The 15,600-nt window shown below is 41.6% G+C and overlaps 1 protein-coding gene across 2 annotated transcripts in view; it reads left to right on the top strand.

Annotated features, from left to right (window-relative positions):
- sh3rf1 (SH3 domain containing ring finger 1) overlaps positions 1-15,600 on the top strand; it is a 189,553-nt gene that overhangs the window by 122,629 nt on the left and 51,324 nt on the right. For both annotated transcript variants that reach the window (XM_072257630.1, XM_072257632.1), the window contains exons 3-4: positions 10,684-10,959; positions 11,201-11,296. In XM_072257630.1, coding sequence (XP_072113731.1) covers positions 10,684-10,959; positions 11,201-11,296 — 372 coding nt within the window. The remainder of the gene's footprint in view (positions 1-10,683; positions 10,960-11,200; positions 11,297-15,600) is intronic.

Genomic DNA, 15,600 nt, shown 5'->3' with positions numbered 1-15,600 from the left:
TTTTTGGCCTTGGCCATGAGGAAATTGGATGCCACCTTGACAGGTAACTTTTGTTTTCAAATCTGTCCTCTGTTGTGGCCCTGAAGCTGTCCAGCAGGTTAAACCTAATCAATACTCACAGAGCAGCACAACCCAGAACAATTCAAGTCTATATGTAAAATGCTACAAAATAAAATATTAGAAGAAACTACAGAAGAATTATATTGGGTGATATGATAAGCAATGCTGCCAAATATGCCATGCTCCTCTCCAACTTATGTATCCATCAAGAGTAGACTCTTACCAAATACCTATCTATAACTTCAGCTGCTTTATCATTGAGTGCGAACGTAGCTCATCTTGGTGATTACCTCAACCCTGATTCAAGTTGATCAATTCTGTACAGTGCTGTCTAACGCATCAACCCTGGCTTTCGGCTGCTATGGGAATTGACACCTCCCCAGGTTTACATCTGTTGTTTTTTGTCCTTTTGGTAACAAATATCAACTTGATAGAAAAGCATTGCTTCCACTTCTTTGTCTGATTATTGAGGTGGTTTTAACTGTGTCATCCTCCAGCAAACAGATTTGACAGACTGTTGAGCTAATGTCAAGACGATCATTTCTGGTCACCTGTCTACCATGAGCTAGCTTAATGGGGTAACTTTGATTTGGTATGAAGCCTTAGCATGAGTTGTTTTTATTAGAAGTTAAAACATTGCCACACAATACAAGCCCTTCAGCCCACAATATTGTGCTGACCTTTTAATCTAATTATTCTTGACAACCCATATAGCTTTTCTCAAGCAAGTTGGTAAGCAAAGCCACACCACATGTGATATCAAAATCACTATCTCAGGTTTCTGACAGGGTTTTCTAATGTCTCCAGTAGCTGTTTTTGCTTTAAACGAAGTACTACTTATCACATTTTTGAGTTCTTTTCGAATCATGTTCTAAAATTATCTCACAAGGTTATTTATTTATTTGGGGATACAGTGCAGGACAGGCCCTTCCGGCCCCATGAGCCACACCATCCAGCAGCCCACCTTAACACTAGCTTAATCACAGGACAATTTACAATGACCCAGTAACCTACTAACCGGTACATCAGTGGGAGGAAACTGGAGCACCTGGAGGAAATTCCTGTGGTGCATGGGAGAACGTATAAACTCCTTACAGACATCTCCAGACTGAAGTCCAAGCTCTAGAATGCCCCGAGTTGTAATAACATTGTGTTAACCTCTGTGCAACCGTGGCACTCAACAAGTCTGTGGTATATTTCTCCTGTATCTTGGGCAACAACCTCTTGGCAAGTGCTTGTTGCTTCCAGTTGCTGAATTGCCATACAAAGATATTAGATGTTGTGACATGTCTTACACCATTCTCTGCTTTCTCTGAAAAAGAACTTGGCTCACTGATGCTGTTTTGGCCTTTTCTGAATAATAGCTAAGTTACAACAGTGTGAGACTATCAGCACCCCTGTCAGTCTCACAACAAATTTAAGATTTCAAGATGAAAGGATCTTTAAGCAAGAGGATGAGGACTAAAATATGTTAGGGTGAATCAGTGAGTAATAGTTGGTTGAGAGGTCAGGTAATTGCAGCTAAAATTTGGGTAAAACTGAAAACTAAGGGGATTGCTCTTGCTGGGATGGACCAGTGTGTATAATGGGAACTTTCCTCTCTTAGTGCGATGTACCAATGAGTAACACACAAAGCACCAGAGTTGTAAAGACTTTCAGCAATCCTGTATTTGTGCTGTCCAAGTTGTTCTTTGTTTCCATCAGGCACTCCCCAGGGCTTTTGCAGCTGCTCATATTGTTTGCATTGGATTTGATTGTTTATAAGATTTCTACAGATTTCTTTGGTGGTTTTCAGCTTCAGTTTAAGAGGACTATAAAATGAGGCAATAGCTGCCTCTTAGGTGAAGATGGAGTTGTTCATATAATTCTTTTGAAGTACTGTGTTTAAAGAACTATTTATCCCTGACAATTTCAACATGGAATAGTTATTTTTCCATATTCTCAATATAAAGATGGTATCTTTTAAAATAAGATGGTAAATGTTTTTGACCACATTTTTCAGAGATAGTGGGTTGAACAGGATAATAGTGACAGAAGTGCCCGTAAAAAGCTTCCATTAGAGAATGGTTAATGTCCGATAACTCATCACCTTGGCTTCTTGGCTCACAAGTGGTATTTCGAGTCAGCACAGAAATTAGGCCTTTCAGCCCATTAGCTCTGTGGCAACCATTAACTGCAAATTTGCATTCATCATAAGATAATCTAAATTTTTTCACCACTTTCACATCGATTCTTAGAATTTACCACTCACCTACAGAGGTAGTGATCAACTAACTTACCACTTACTTGCCCCACAGTGTTTGATTCCTTGATTTTTATTCTCTTGTACATACATGAGTGAATACATTAGACAAAATTAGCCTAATTTGTGTACTGGGTGGTTGGGACAGAGAAATGAGTTCTGTATACAAATTTATAAAACGTATTTTAGTTCTGATTGAAATTATTTTTCTGGCTGGTTTCACACCCAAAGCTTCTCAAACTCTCAACTTCCTATGACCCTACTGCCAAAGCTATGAATCCTTTGTTCATGAGCAGTTTGAATGTAAAGCAAAATGCATTTGCATGACTTGGGATCTGTTTTTAGTTTTCCAACATTTTACAAGAGTTTCTGAAGTAACTTTTATTTCTGTTTAAATGCCATTTTTGTGAAGCATTCCTTACTGTCCCCGCACTTTGGTTTAATTACAAGTTATTGTTAATGCCCCATTAGTGCTAATTTCATTGAAGAAACAAGTTATATTAAAATCAACACATTATTACATTTGTTATTATTTGCTAGAAAGTGTAATTCCCAAAACATAGGTTTCAGATTTTCTGATTTTTAAATAGATCAATCTGTAGTAGATATTTGAATTTGCTTTAAGCCATCTTTGCATTTGCAATTCAGTATGTTTCCCAGTTATAAATCATGATGACATGCACATGTTGCAGCTGCCTCCAATTGAAGGCTGTAAATAATATGAAGCAGTGTAAGAGAATTGTTTTCCAAATGGAAGGCATCATTTAGTTGCAATATAGAGAGCTCATGGAATAAAATGCAAGAATTCTTTAAGCAAGGTCATCACATCCAGATATTTGTCATTATTCAGGCTTTATTACCCAAGCTTCCAACGAATTGGCAAGGAATAAATTTCAAGAGATTCTTCAAAATAGAATTGGTTTACTGAAAACTGCAAGGTTAAAAATCAAAGAAACCTCACTAAGGCCAACTAAAGTTAGATGGGGAAACCCTTTCTTTGGATCACTTTGGTGGAAGGATTCAGAGATTGATGGTGGAGTATCATTTTTCAGATTGAAGGACTTTTGACCAGTGATGCGCTGCAGGGATTGGGTGGGATCCCCTATTGCTTATCATACAGACTGTGCAAAAGTCTTAGGCACATATATATAACTAGGGTATCTAAGGATTTTTGCACAGTACTGTAGTAATTTTATGTATTTCACTGTACTGCTGGCACAGTGAAAAATACAAATTTCATGACATGTGAGTGATGATAAACATGATTCTGATAGTGGATTGAGGGTGGGAAGGGGGCAGGGAGAGGGGAATCATAGTTGGGGAAAAGGGAAGGGAGAGGGGAGGGAGTGGGCAGCACCAGAGAGACATTCTGTAATGATCAATAAGCCAATTGTTTGGAATCAAATGACCTTGCCTGGTGACTCAGGGCTGGGTGTGTCTGTATCTATGCCACCCCGGCCCTCCCTGGTAGCTTCTTCTCCACCACCAATCCCACACCCCTCCCACAGCCCCACCCTTGCTATTCCCAACATCCTTTGCTCCTGCCAGATTTACAAACCTATCCTCTGCTCCATGTTAATGAATACAGTGCTGTGCAGAAGCCATAGGCACCCTGGCTATATATTTGTGCCTAAGACCTTTGCACAGTACTGTATATATGAAGAACTTTGATGAGAAAATAAGTGGTATGATTAGTAAGCTTGCAGATGCCACCAATGTCGGGTATGTGGTAGATTGAAGAAAGATAGTGGCTGAAGTCTTCTGCAACAGCAATTGAAAATAACACCCAGTTTTAAGCATATTCAGGAACTTAAAGGAATGATGATATGTGGAAATGAGTTGCAGATCACCCGTGATCTCATTGAATGGCAGAGCACGCTTGGGGATTAATGTCTAATTCTGTTCCTCTGTTCCAAACTAACAATGTTTCATGGTTCCTCTCCAAAAAGGTGTGTTGACTTCATTGTTTAAAAAACTGTCCTCTTTCACTGAAGTTTGAGAGGAGAACAGGTGTGAAAATTTTGCCTTAACATATGTGGTTCTTGCCAAAACCACATAGAGTAGATTCCATTTAATTGGGACACATCGGGATCAGTGCATTTTGACTCAATTAGCTGACATTTCAAGGAAATAGTTAAAATGGTATTAAAAAGTCTACCATTTAACAAAATAACAAATTATGTATTTAAAAAAAATGCACAACAAATTAGAGCACTACCAATACTACTACAGTACTATAAAGCTGTGTAGTTCCTAATAGTTATCGACAGAAGAATTCATCAAGTGTATTCTTTTGATTGATTGTGAATGAACAAAATCCCTGCAGGCACCCAGTGCAGATAATGGACTGCTTCATCCAAGGCTTTTGATGATTGCATCCTCCAGTTCTTCACTTTCTTTCTAACATTCAAGATGATTGTCGATATCTTCAAATTCTTTGTCACTCCTGCTGGTTAACTTGTCAAAGTAGTGAAATTGTTTCCATTTTTGCTCCCAGGCACTTCTGATATCACCAAGCCTGAACGCTTAAAATGGCAGTGAGCAAAACAGTTCTGAATTGTGTTACTGCTTATTTCTCAGCAACTATCAGTGACAAAAATCACTGATCTTTGAACACAAACACACATAGATTACTCTAAAAACTGTTCGCTTTAAGCATAATGTAGTGTCTAATAGCCCACTCAAGTGTGCATTACTCATGTTAGTTAGAAACTGTTACGTGCCCCAATTAAGCAGCACTCTGTCTCAAATAAATGAAAGGAATCCTGGCTATTTTCTTGATTAGTCTCTGTTCTTTAAGAGTTTTCCCAAATGAACACCTGCCTACTGATGACCTAATTAGCCAGGGAACATTGTAATACCAAGGCTTAGCATAGAATTGGTTTGTAAATTGTATTTTTCTACATTATGACTCTACCTCCCTATTAGAAGGAAAATGGTGCCTGTCAGTCATCCCATTCTCCTGGACAGTATAGCTTGCACCATCATTTCCCCAGATGAGAGGCCAAAGTATTAAATATCAATGCTGTAGTCAGTATTTGGGGGGAAAGTCTAGGAATCAATCTTCCGAAGACAACTTTGGATGCTCCAGCTCATCATGATTTCCCTGGTAAATTATAAATACAAGAGGTTCTGCAGATGTTGGAAATCCAGAGGTACACATGCAAAATGCTGGAAGAACTCGGCGGGTCAGGCAACATTCATGGAGAGGGATAAAGAGTCAGTGTTTTGTGCCAAGACTGTTTACACCTCTCCTTCTCTGTTAAAAGAGTGTGTGAGAGCCTATCCCCCTTGCTGCTACACCTCTGCATTCTAGTGATCTCCCTCATGGCCATCGGAGGATGGATGTTACCGTAGTTCTGCACTGGATTCTTTTAGGTTTTACGTCTGTTATATTCTGTGTTTCCACCTGCCCTTTATTGGTGTCGTATAAGCGATTTAATTTTCGCACAATTCAATTTTGTGTTGGGGAGGGGTTGGTGGGAAGGTTGGGATTTGATGTTCTCGCAGTTCACCCGATTTGCTTTCTGCAGGGGGGAGAGGTTTGATGCTGTTGTTGCGCGATGTAATTTGGAGCTTTTGTGTGCAGGGTGGGGGTCGATGTTTTTCTTTGAATTTCCATGGCTATTTGGAGAAGGCAAGTCTCAGAGTTATATACTGCATACATACTTTGATTATAAATGAACCTTTGAACCTTCTGAAACTTTTTGAATCCTTATGTCTCCTGGAGCAGAAAGTGTAAAGAGTGAAAAGAGTATATAAATGCTCAGTTGTTAAAAATCTGTTCTAAAGGCCTCAGACTTGTGACTCTGCTCTGCCTTATTGCCTTAGTTAACTCAATTTGCCAAAATTATTTTCCATCATCATTTTTTTACATATGTAGCAAATGTGATTTTTCAAAGACTGCTGATGAAACAAATAGATTGCAATAAGCAAATGGGCTATATTTCATTATACATATTGATATAAATGTATTTGAATATAGTAGGATATTACATATTAGCAATATCTAGAGCAATGATAAAGTATTGATTACTAGTAATGTTCAGTCATGGCAAGATTGCTTTTGGTTAAGGTTTAATTTTGTTATTTGATGATTTTAGTGTGCTTTTGGAGGAAAGCTGAGAGCTTGGTTGTAGTGAGTGAAGGGTGAGTGATGGGTTGAAACATGTAAACTATCTGAATGTGTTCCAATCTGCTGCTTAAACCTGAGTAAGTCTGAAAACCATGTATTTGCATCTGAGGGCAGAACTTAGCTGACTGGATATTGCCTCATCTTTCACCACACCCTATTGCTGGGCCTATGATGGAATCTAGTGATGGAGCCCTTTTGGGATTCGCCAGCATTAATCTGGAAACCTGGTCTCTGATCCTCTGTCAGATCAGGATCTCCATTCATTTATATAGGTACACCCAGCACGGAGATCAGTGTGAGATTGGTATAATCAAGAATTAACTTTATTTGCCATATTCGGAGCAAGAAGGCTGCGAGTGAATGGCTGATTTCCGGAGCAAAGGCAGATTTTTACTACTTGGGGTAAAAGAGGGGCGAGACTGCGCAGGCGTGTGACGTCAGCCAGTAGAGCGCGAAAGATTTAAAAAGAAGACCGCCATATCAGTGGGCAGCTTTCGGAGCGGGCGACGGAGTGAGAGGCAGCAGAGTGATAGGGCTTTAGCTCAACAGACTTAGGCGGTAATGGGACGAGGCGAGGTAGGTTTACCGGTGTTATTTGCAGAAAGGAGGAAGTATGTGTGTGAGGCCGGTTTTCTGTGCTTGGTGTCAGATGTGGGAGGTCCTGGAGTCTCCCAGCCTCCTGGACAGCCATATCTGCACCCGGTGTGTCGAGCTGCAGCTCCTAAGGGACTGAGTTAGGGAATTGGAGATGCAGCTCGATGACCTTCGCCTGGACAGGGAGAGTGAGGAGGTGATAGAAAGGAGTTATAGGCAGGTGGTCACACCGGGGCCACAGGAGACAGACAAGTGGGTCACAGTCAGGAGGGGGAAGGGTAAGAGTCAGGTACTAGAGAGTACCCCAGTGGCTGTGCCCCTTGACAATAAGTACTCCTGTTTGAGTACTGCTGGTGGCGGGGGGGGGGGCGCGGTTGACCTACCGGGGGGAAGCGACAGTGGCCGCGCCTCTGGCACGGAGTCTGGCCCTGTGGCTCAGAAGTGATAGGGGACTCTATAGTTAGGGGGTCAGACGAGCGATTCTGTGGATGCAGAAAGGAAATTTGGATGGTAGTTTGCTTCCCAGGTGCCAGGGTCCGGGATGTTTCAGATCGCATCCAAGATATCCTGCAGTAGGATGGAGAACAGCCAGAGGTCGTGGTACATATTGGCACCAACGACATAGGTAGGAAGAAGGAAGAGGTCCTGAAAAAAGACTACAGGGAGTTAGGAAAGAAGTTGAGAAGCAGGAATGCAAAGGTAGTAATCTCGGGGTTACTGCTTGTGCCTTGCCACAGTGAGAATAGGAATAGAATGAGGTGGAGGATAAATGTGTGGCTGAGGGATTGGAGCAGGGGGCAGGGATTCAGATTTCTGGATTATTGGGACCTCTTTTGGGGCAGATGTGACTTGTACAAAAAGGACGGGTTGCACTTGAGTCCCAGGGGGACCAATATCCTGGCGGGGAGGTTTGCTAAGGCTACTGGGGAGAACTTAAACTAGAATTGTTGAGGGGTGGGAACCGAACTGAAGAGACTGGGGAAGAGGAGGTTGGCTCACAAATAGAGAAAGCTTGTATACAGTGCGAGGGGGAGGATAGGCAGATGATAGAGGAGGGACACGCTCAGACCGAAGGTTTGAGATGTGTCTATTTTGATGCAAGAAGTGCTGTGAACAAAGCGTGGCTCAGTACTTGGAGATATGATGTGGTGGCCATTACAGAGCAACACTCACAACATGGTGGAGGAACTCAGCAGGTCGGGCAGTATCCATGGAAACGATTAGTCAATGTTTCGGGCCGGAACCCTTCGTCAGGACTGAAGAGGGAAGGGGCAGAAGCCATATAAAGAAGGTGGGGGGAGGGTGGGAAGGACAAAGCTGGTAGGTTCCAGGTGAAAAACCAGTAAGGGGAAAGATAAAGGGTAGGGGAGGGGAAGCAGGGAAGGGATAGGCAGGAAAGGTGAAGAAGGAATAGGGGAAAGCACAATGGGTAGTAGGAGGAGGCGGAACCATGATGGAGGTAGTAGGCAGCTGGGGGAGGGGGCAGAGTGAAACTGGGATAGGGGAAGGGAGGGGGAGGGAATTACTGGAAGTTGGAGAATTCAATGTTCATACCAAGGGGCTGGAGACTACCTTTTCGGTATATGAGATGTTGCTCCTCCAACCTGAGTTTAGCCTCATCAAGGCAGCGATGAGGACCGATGGAAGATGAGAGGGGACCTGACAGAGGTGTGTAAGATGATGAGAGGCATGGATCGTGTGGATAATCAGAGGCTTTTTCCCAGGGCTGAAATGGTTGCCACAAGAGGACACAGGTTTAAGGTGCTGGGCAGCAGGTACAGAGGAGATGGCCAACTTTGTGGGCCGAAGGGCCTGTATTGTGCTGTAGGTTTTCTATGTTTCTATATACATTTACATGTATAAGGAATTTACTGTGATATATTAGCACAACATGCGCCAGAGAAGAATTGTATATAAAAAAGTTACAAGTATGAATATGGTATAAAATGTACATAAATACATAAATAGCAGCATGTATTTATAATATAAACAGAATTATAAAGAGTGGTTTAAAGTGTTTGCAGTGCAGTGCAGAGACTGAGGTTATAGAGGTGGGTGGGGTTGCTAACTAGAATGGTTGATCAGATTAACTGCATGGGAGAAGAAATTTTTACGGTATCATGATGTTTTTGTGTTGATAGCCCTATAGTGCGGGAGCCAATCTGGGCAGCAACAGCATCTGCACGGAAGAAAGACCAGGTGATCTACTTCCATATCTTGCCATGAAAACCCTATGGACCCTATGGTCCATGAGGTCACGAAGAGTCGGACTGGGCTTAATGGCTGAACAACAACTACAAATAGTGCCCTCTGGAGGGGAGTTTTGGATAAGGTTGTTTGCTGGATGGCTGGTGTACACAATGATTTTTCTTGCACACTTTTTTTCTCCTGGACACATACAAGTCCTGCAGTGATGGTAGATTTCATCAAATGACCTTTTCTGCAGTCCTGTTTGCTGTAGTTTTCACATATTTTGAGAGGATGTTGCATCAAACCAGACAGCAGTGGTTGATGTGAGGATGCGCTCCATGACAGCAGTGTAGATGCACCAGTATTTTCTGGGGAAGATGGTATTTTACCAAATACCACAAGTACATCCTTTGCTGAGCTGTTTTGTTAATAAAGGAGATATGATTCTTTGATAATAAAAATAGTTGCTTTTTTACTTTGAAATAATTTTATTTTGTTTTTTAAACAATTGTGGATGATTGTATGGTTCAAAAGTTCAAAGTAAATTTATCATTAAAGGACATATATGTCACCATATACAACCCTGATGAGGTTGGAGAATATGCAACAGGAAGGGTTTTATATTTTTGAGGCATAACAACAGTTCTGATTGAATCATTACAGCCCAGGTGGCTGCTCCACAACACGTCCTATACCTGTTAAAGTGGCCATTGAGTTTGTGGTCTTCTGCTGCTGTAGCCCATCCACTTTCAAGGTTTGACATGTTGTACATTCAGAGATGCTCTCCTCCACGCCACTATTGGAAATTGTGTTTTTCTTTGAGTTGCTGTTGCCTCCCTGTCAGCTTGAACCAATCTGACCATTCTTCTCTGACCTCTCATTAACAAGGCATTCTCACCCACGGAACTGCCACTCACGGGATGCTTTTTTGTGTTTCATAGATTCTTCTGTTGTATGTGAAAGTCTCAGGAGATCAGCAGATTCTGAGATCCTCAAACCACCCCCTTTGGCACCACCTATCATTCTAGTCAAAGTCACTTAGATTACATTTCTTCCCCATTCTAATGTTTGGTCTGAACATCATCTGAACCTCTTGACCATGTCTGCATGGTTTTATGCAATGAGTTGCTGCCACATGTTTGGCTGATTAGATGTTTGCATTCGTGAGCAGGTGTACCTAATACAGTGGACAATGAGTGTGTATAGTCCATATTGACTGTTGGGGGAAACCATTTGTAAACATTCGTCAGATCAAGAAACAGTTGTTCACTCTTATGAATTCCTGTTACAGCTTGTTTATTCCTTAGGCTTCAATCTTGATGGTGCCCAACCTTTTGGAATTCCATACTTGAACCAAATATATTTCCTTTTGACCAACTGTACGATCTCATCAAGAATGTTTTAGTGTGAACTGCATTTTCTTTTAACAAATCCTAAAGATGATTTGTCTTTTGTGTTGCAGGGTATACCTCAACTACCATGTGCCAAAGCATTATACAACTATGAAGGAAAAGAACCCGGCGATCTCAAGTTCAACAAGGGAGACATCATTATTCTCCGGAGACAAGTGGATGAGAATTGGTATCATGGGGAAGTCAATGGCGTCCATGGATTTTTTCCCACCAATTTTGTTCAGATTATTAAACCTTTACCTCAGCCTCCACCACAGTGCAAAGCACTTTATGACTTTGAAGTGAAAGATAAAGAAGCAGACAAAGACTGCTTGCCGTTCTCGAAGGTAAGGACCCTAATTTTGGCAGAGTCTGAATGGAATTATGCTTCATTAACCTGTTCTATAGCATCTGTCACTGGGTAGCAATGAAAATACTCAACCATGTGTTCTACTTGAGCCATGGAATTCTGTAATTATAAAATACCACAGAGTGGCCTCAGGGTGTTGTGTGAAAAACACCTTTGTGATCAGTTTTGTAAAATGTATCACTGGCTCTCCTGGTAAATTCATATTATCTTCTCTTCAGGATGATATCTTAACTGTGATACGCAGAGTTGATGAAAACTGGGCTGAAGGAATGTTGGGAGACAAGATAGGAATATTCCCTATTTCATACGTTGAGGTGAGTGTTGTCTTCGTAGGTGGGGCAACTGTATGTAAATATGCCATTAATTTTTAATTGTAAAAGGCTAAGTATTTAATCAAGTTACTAATAGGCGAGAAGGTTTCTGGTGAAAAATCTATTTTGTGTTACCAGAGCGGCATGGTATTGTCGCAGTTAGCACAATTAATGGTATTACAGTGCCAATGAACTGGGTTCAGTTTTGCAGCTGTCTGTAAGGGGTCTGTATGTTCTCTCTGTGATCACCTGAATTTCCTCTGGGTGCTCTGCTTTCCTCCCACATTGCAAAGACCATAAGACACAGGAGCAGAGTTAGGTCCATCAAGTCTCCTCCGCCATTCAGTCATGTTGATGTAATATCACTCTCAACTCCATTTTTCTGCCTTCTCCCCATAACCTTTGATGCCCTTACTAATCAGGAAAGACGTATGGGTTAGCAGGTTAATTGGTCACATGGATGTAATTGGGCTGGAAGGGCCTATTACTGTGATATCTCTCCAAACAAAAATTAAAATTTTATTGTAATGCAGTCAGAATCTGGTTTTTGCATTTGTGTGAGTCACATCACGGCAGAAGGAGCAGTCTTCAGTCAGAGGTTCACTCAGATCATGTGAGGCAGCTTAGATGAGCTTGTTTCTGTGCATCGTACCAGTCAGTAAGTGATTTTGTCTGTGTTATTCCTGTCTGCCTGGGACCACAGTCATAATGGCAGTGAAAGTAGGGAAGACAAGTGCTTGTTAAATTCACTTCATTGAAACATTGCTCTATCTGCTTCTGTATTCAACCAAATGCATCCCTGAGCATGAATTATTCAGCAGTGGAGGTGAACTGTATTAGCTTTCAAGGACTCTTCATCTCATGTTTTCAATATTTATTGCTTATTTAGCCTTTTCTCTTTAGTATTTGCACAGTGTGTTGTCTTTTGCACACTGGTTGTTTCTCCATCCTGTTGGGTGCGGTCTTTCATTGATTCTATTATGTTTCTTGGATTTTCTGAGTATGCCCAGAAGAAAACAAAACTCAGGGTTGTTTACAATGACATATACATTGTTTACTTTGAATTTTGTGAACAAGTACAAGTTGGTTAACTATTTCTTTATCTCTCTGTTTGTCTAATTTAATCTTTCTGCCATTGTCCTCCTGCACTTCTACCTTCACAAGCCTCCAACAGTCTTTATCGTTGGTGTCACAGGCAGCTGAGTCAGGAATCAAATTTAGCTTTGGATTTCAGCGTATGAATGGTTCTGAGTTCGAAGTTTTGTGTGCCCAAGGCCACTTCAGAAATGAGCAACTGAAGCTTGGCAGATGATCCACTTGACAAACAGTGGCATTTTCTAGGCAGACCTTAAACCTTCCATCTTTTTTCATGGATGAACGCAGAGAACCTTAGAGCTTTGTTTTGAAGGAGAGCAGGGGAATGCTGTTGGTTTCTGAGTCAATATTTCTCTCAACCAGCATCACCATTATCATGTTACTGGAATTAATTCCTGACTTAATTTGATGAAATGGATCACAAGCTTAAAATCAGTTCCAATTGTCTACCTTAATGTACCCTTTGTCTTTTTTTCCTCTGTTCCAAACACATTTAGGTACAATCTGTGTCACCGTTTCCTCTTCCATACCCTTTGTTTCATGGCTTTCCACATCCTCCTCTCCCCTACACCCCCACCCACACCACCATTTTGATCTGTCCCCACCTCAATTGATGATTCTGTTAATGTGTTCGTCCTTATCAAATGGAGCCACTGTCATCAGAAACCTCTTCAAAATCAGAACCATGTTTAATATCACTGCCATAAGTTGTGAAATTTTGTTTTGCAGCAGCAGTACATTGCAATATTTAAAACATTATAATAAAAATGTCCATGTTTATAAAATTAAATAAGTAGTGTTAAGAAGAGGACAAATAGATAGCGAGGTAGTGTACATGGGCGATACGCCCTTTGTCCTGTCCTTTTAATAGAGCTGTTTATTTTAATTGGTTAACAAGTTTATTTTCAAGAAAATGTTTACATGAAATGTATGGTGATATAAAATATTTTGCATCTGTTTTGATAGTTATAGATGTATATTTTTGAATTAAGTTTTTACAAGTCTTGTCAAATACCAGTGTGTTGTGTCTCAACTAAAAGCTTACTTTGCACGTTAGTTCAAGTTTTTTAATGCAAGTTCGGTGCTACAGCATAAACAAAAAGTTAATCAAGTACCATTATCATGTCCGGTATGGAAAACTGCAGATATGTGAATAGCAACCTTTGTTCAAACTGTTTATAGTCATACTGATAAGTATCAACGTGGAAACTTCAAATTAATTCAGATAACATTTAACATTAAAATTCAAGCCCTCTGTCACAGCTGAGCACTGAATCCCATCACTTCACTTCAGAGCCACTCAGCCCTGCTGGTGATTTTTTTTAAATTATCAGAATTTTAGACTTATTCTCTTTAGTTTTCTTCCATGTGTAAATGGAATAATTTATTCACAACAACAGTGTATAAGTACATAAAGAACAAAACACACTAACTGCAGGAGGAACTCAACGGGTCAGGTCGCAGTCAAAGTTTTGGGCAGACATCTCTTATCTGGATTGGAAGTAAGGGGCCAGATGCCACAATAAGAAGGGGGAGGGGTGGGGCAAACTACCAGGTGAGAGGAAGGTGGGTGGGTGGAGGAGAAAGTATGAAGTGAGAAGCCTCGAGCTGATAGGTGGAAAACGTTGAAGAAGGAGGAACCGTAGACCATGGGTTAAAGGGAAGGAGGAGGGGAACCAGAGGGAGCTAATGGGCAGGTGAAACGAAGGGTTAAGAGGGAGCCAGAAAGGGGACTGGAAAAGGGCAGAAGGGGGAGGGGTAGAATTTACTGGAAGGTAGGTAAATCAGAGTTCATGCCATCAGGTTGAAGGCTCATCATCATCGTTATCATGTGCCACACTCTGCCAGAGCCTCGGCGACCACTTTCCTCCACTGCGATCTGTTGGCAGTCAAACCTCTTGCATCTCTGGCAGTGAGGCTGGTCCACTTCTTGATGTTGTCGATCTAGGTTGTCCTCTGTCTGCCTCGGGAGTGGCTTCTTTCCACTCTGCCTTCAAGCACAGTGCATTCCAGTGTGTCATCAGTTCTGAAGATGCGTCCAAAGTAGCAAAGTTTTCTTTGGATAACGGTTTCCAGAAGTATTGGTTTTGTGCCAGTCTTTTCTAGGATGAAATTGTTGGATCTGTTTTCAATGTATGATGCCCTGAGGATCCGTCCGTATGTCCACATCTCAAATGCTGTCAACTTCTTTTCATCAGCTGCTCTTAGGGTCCGAGTTTCACAGCCATATAGGGTTACTGGCCAGATGAGGCTCTTGAGGAGGCGTACCTTGGTGTCAGTGTTCACAGATCTGTCTTTCCAGATGTTCCAGAGTTTGGTAGTTCTTGTGCGTGCCATTGCTAGCCTTCGCCTTATTTCCTTGCTGCATTCATTTGTGTCACTTAGTTCTGCACCGAGTTATATAAAGGAGTACACATTCGATCTTGTCGTTTCCGATCTAGATGTCAGCTTGAATTGCAGTTTTGCTTATCACCACAACTTTGGTCTTTTTGTCATTTATCAGCAATCCAAATTCAGCAGAGACTTTTGCAGCATTATTGAGTAGTGCTTGTAGGTCTTCTTCTGTTGTGGCTAGCAGGGCTGTGTCATCTGCGTATCTCAAGTTACTGATGGTTCTTCCTCCTATTTTAATGCTAGTGTTGTCTGGAATTGCCAGTCTCATGATCATCTCAGTGTAGATGTTAAAAAGGTGTGGAGAAAGGATGCAGCTTTGGCGGACTCCTTTCCCATTGCAGAATGATTCAGTCTCACCAGATGCGGTCTGAAGGCTGGAGGATTGCATAGCATACAGTGTTTCTAGAAGAGCCACTAGGTGTGGTGCCACGCCTAGTTGAATCATTGTTGTCCACAGTTTGGTGTATTGGACACAATCAAACGCCTTTGAGTAGTCTATGAAGCAGATGTACAAGAGGGTATTGACCTCTCTCATTTTCTCCATTATTAGGTGCATGCTGAAGAGCTGGTCCCTGCTACCTTGGCCACTCCTGAGGCCAGCCTGTTCAAGTGCAATTTCTCTATCTACGTAGTTCTTTAGTCCCTCAGAGATGATTATAAGTAGAATCTTGCTGGCGTGTGATATCAATGCAATTGTTCTGTAATTACTGCACTGCAGGAGGTTCCCTTTCTTGGGAATTGGAACGTAGATAGATTTGCACCAGTCTGTTGGCCATTTGCCAGTCTTCCAGATGGCGCAGACAATGCGGTGCAAGATG

This window comes from Mobula birostris, chromosome 5 (genome assembly GCF_030028105.1).
Source record: "Mobula birostris isolate sMobBir1 chromosome 5, sMobBir1.hap1, whole genome shotgun sequence".
Classification (NCBI taxonomy): Eukaryota; Metazoa; Chordata; class Chondrichthyes; order Myliobatiformes; family Myliobatidae; genus Mobula; species Mobula birostris.
Note: the sequence above shows the minus strand (reverse complement) of the source record. Positions and strands in the feature narration are given on the sequence as shown.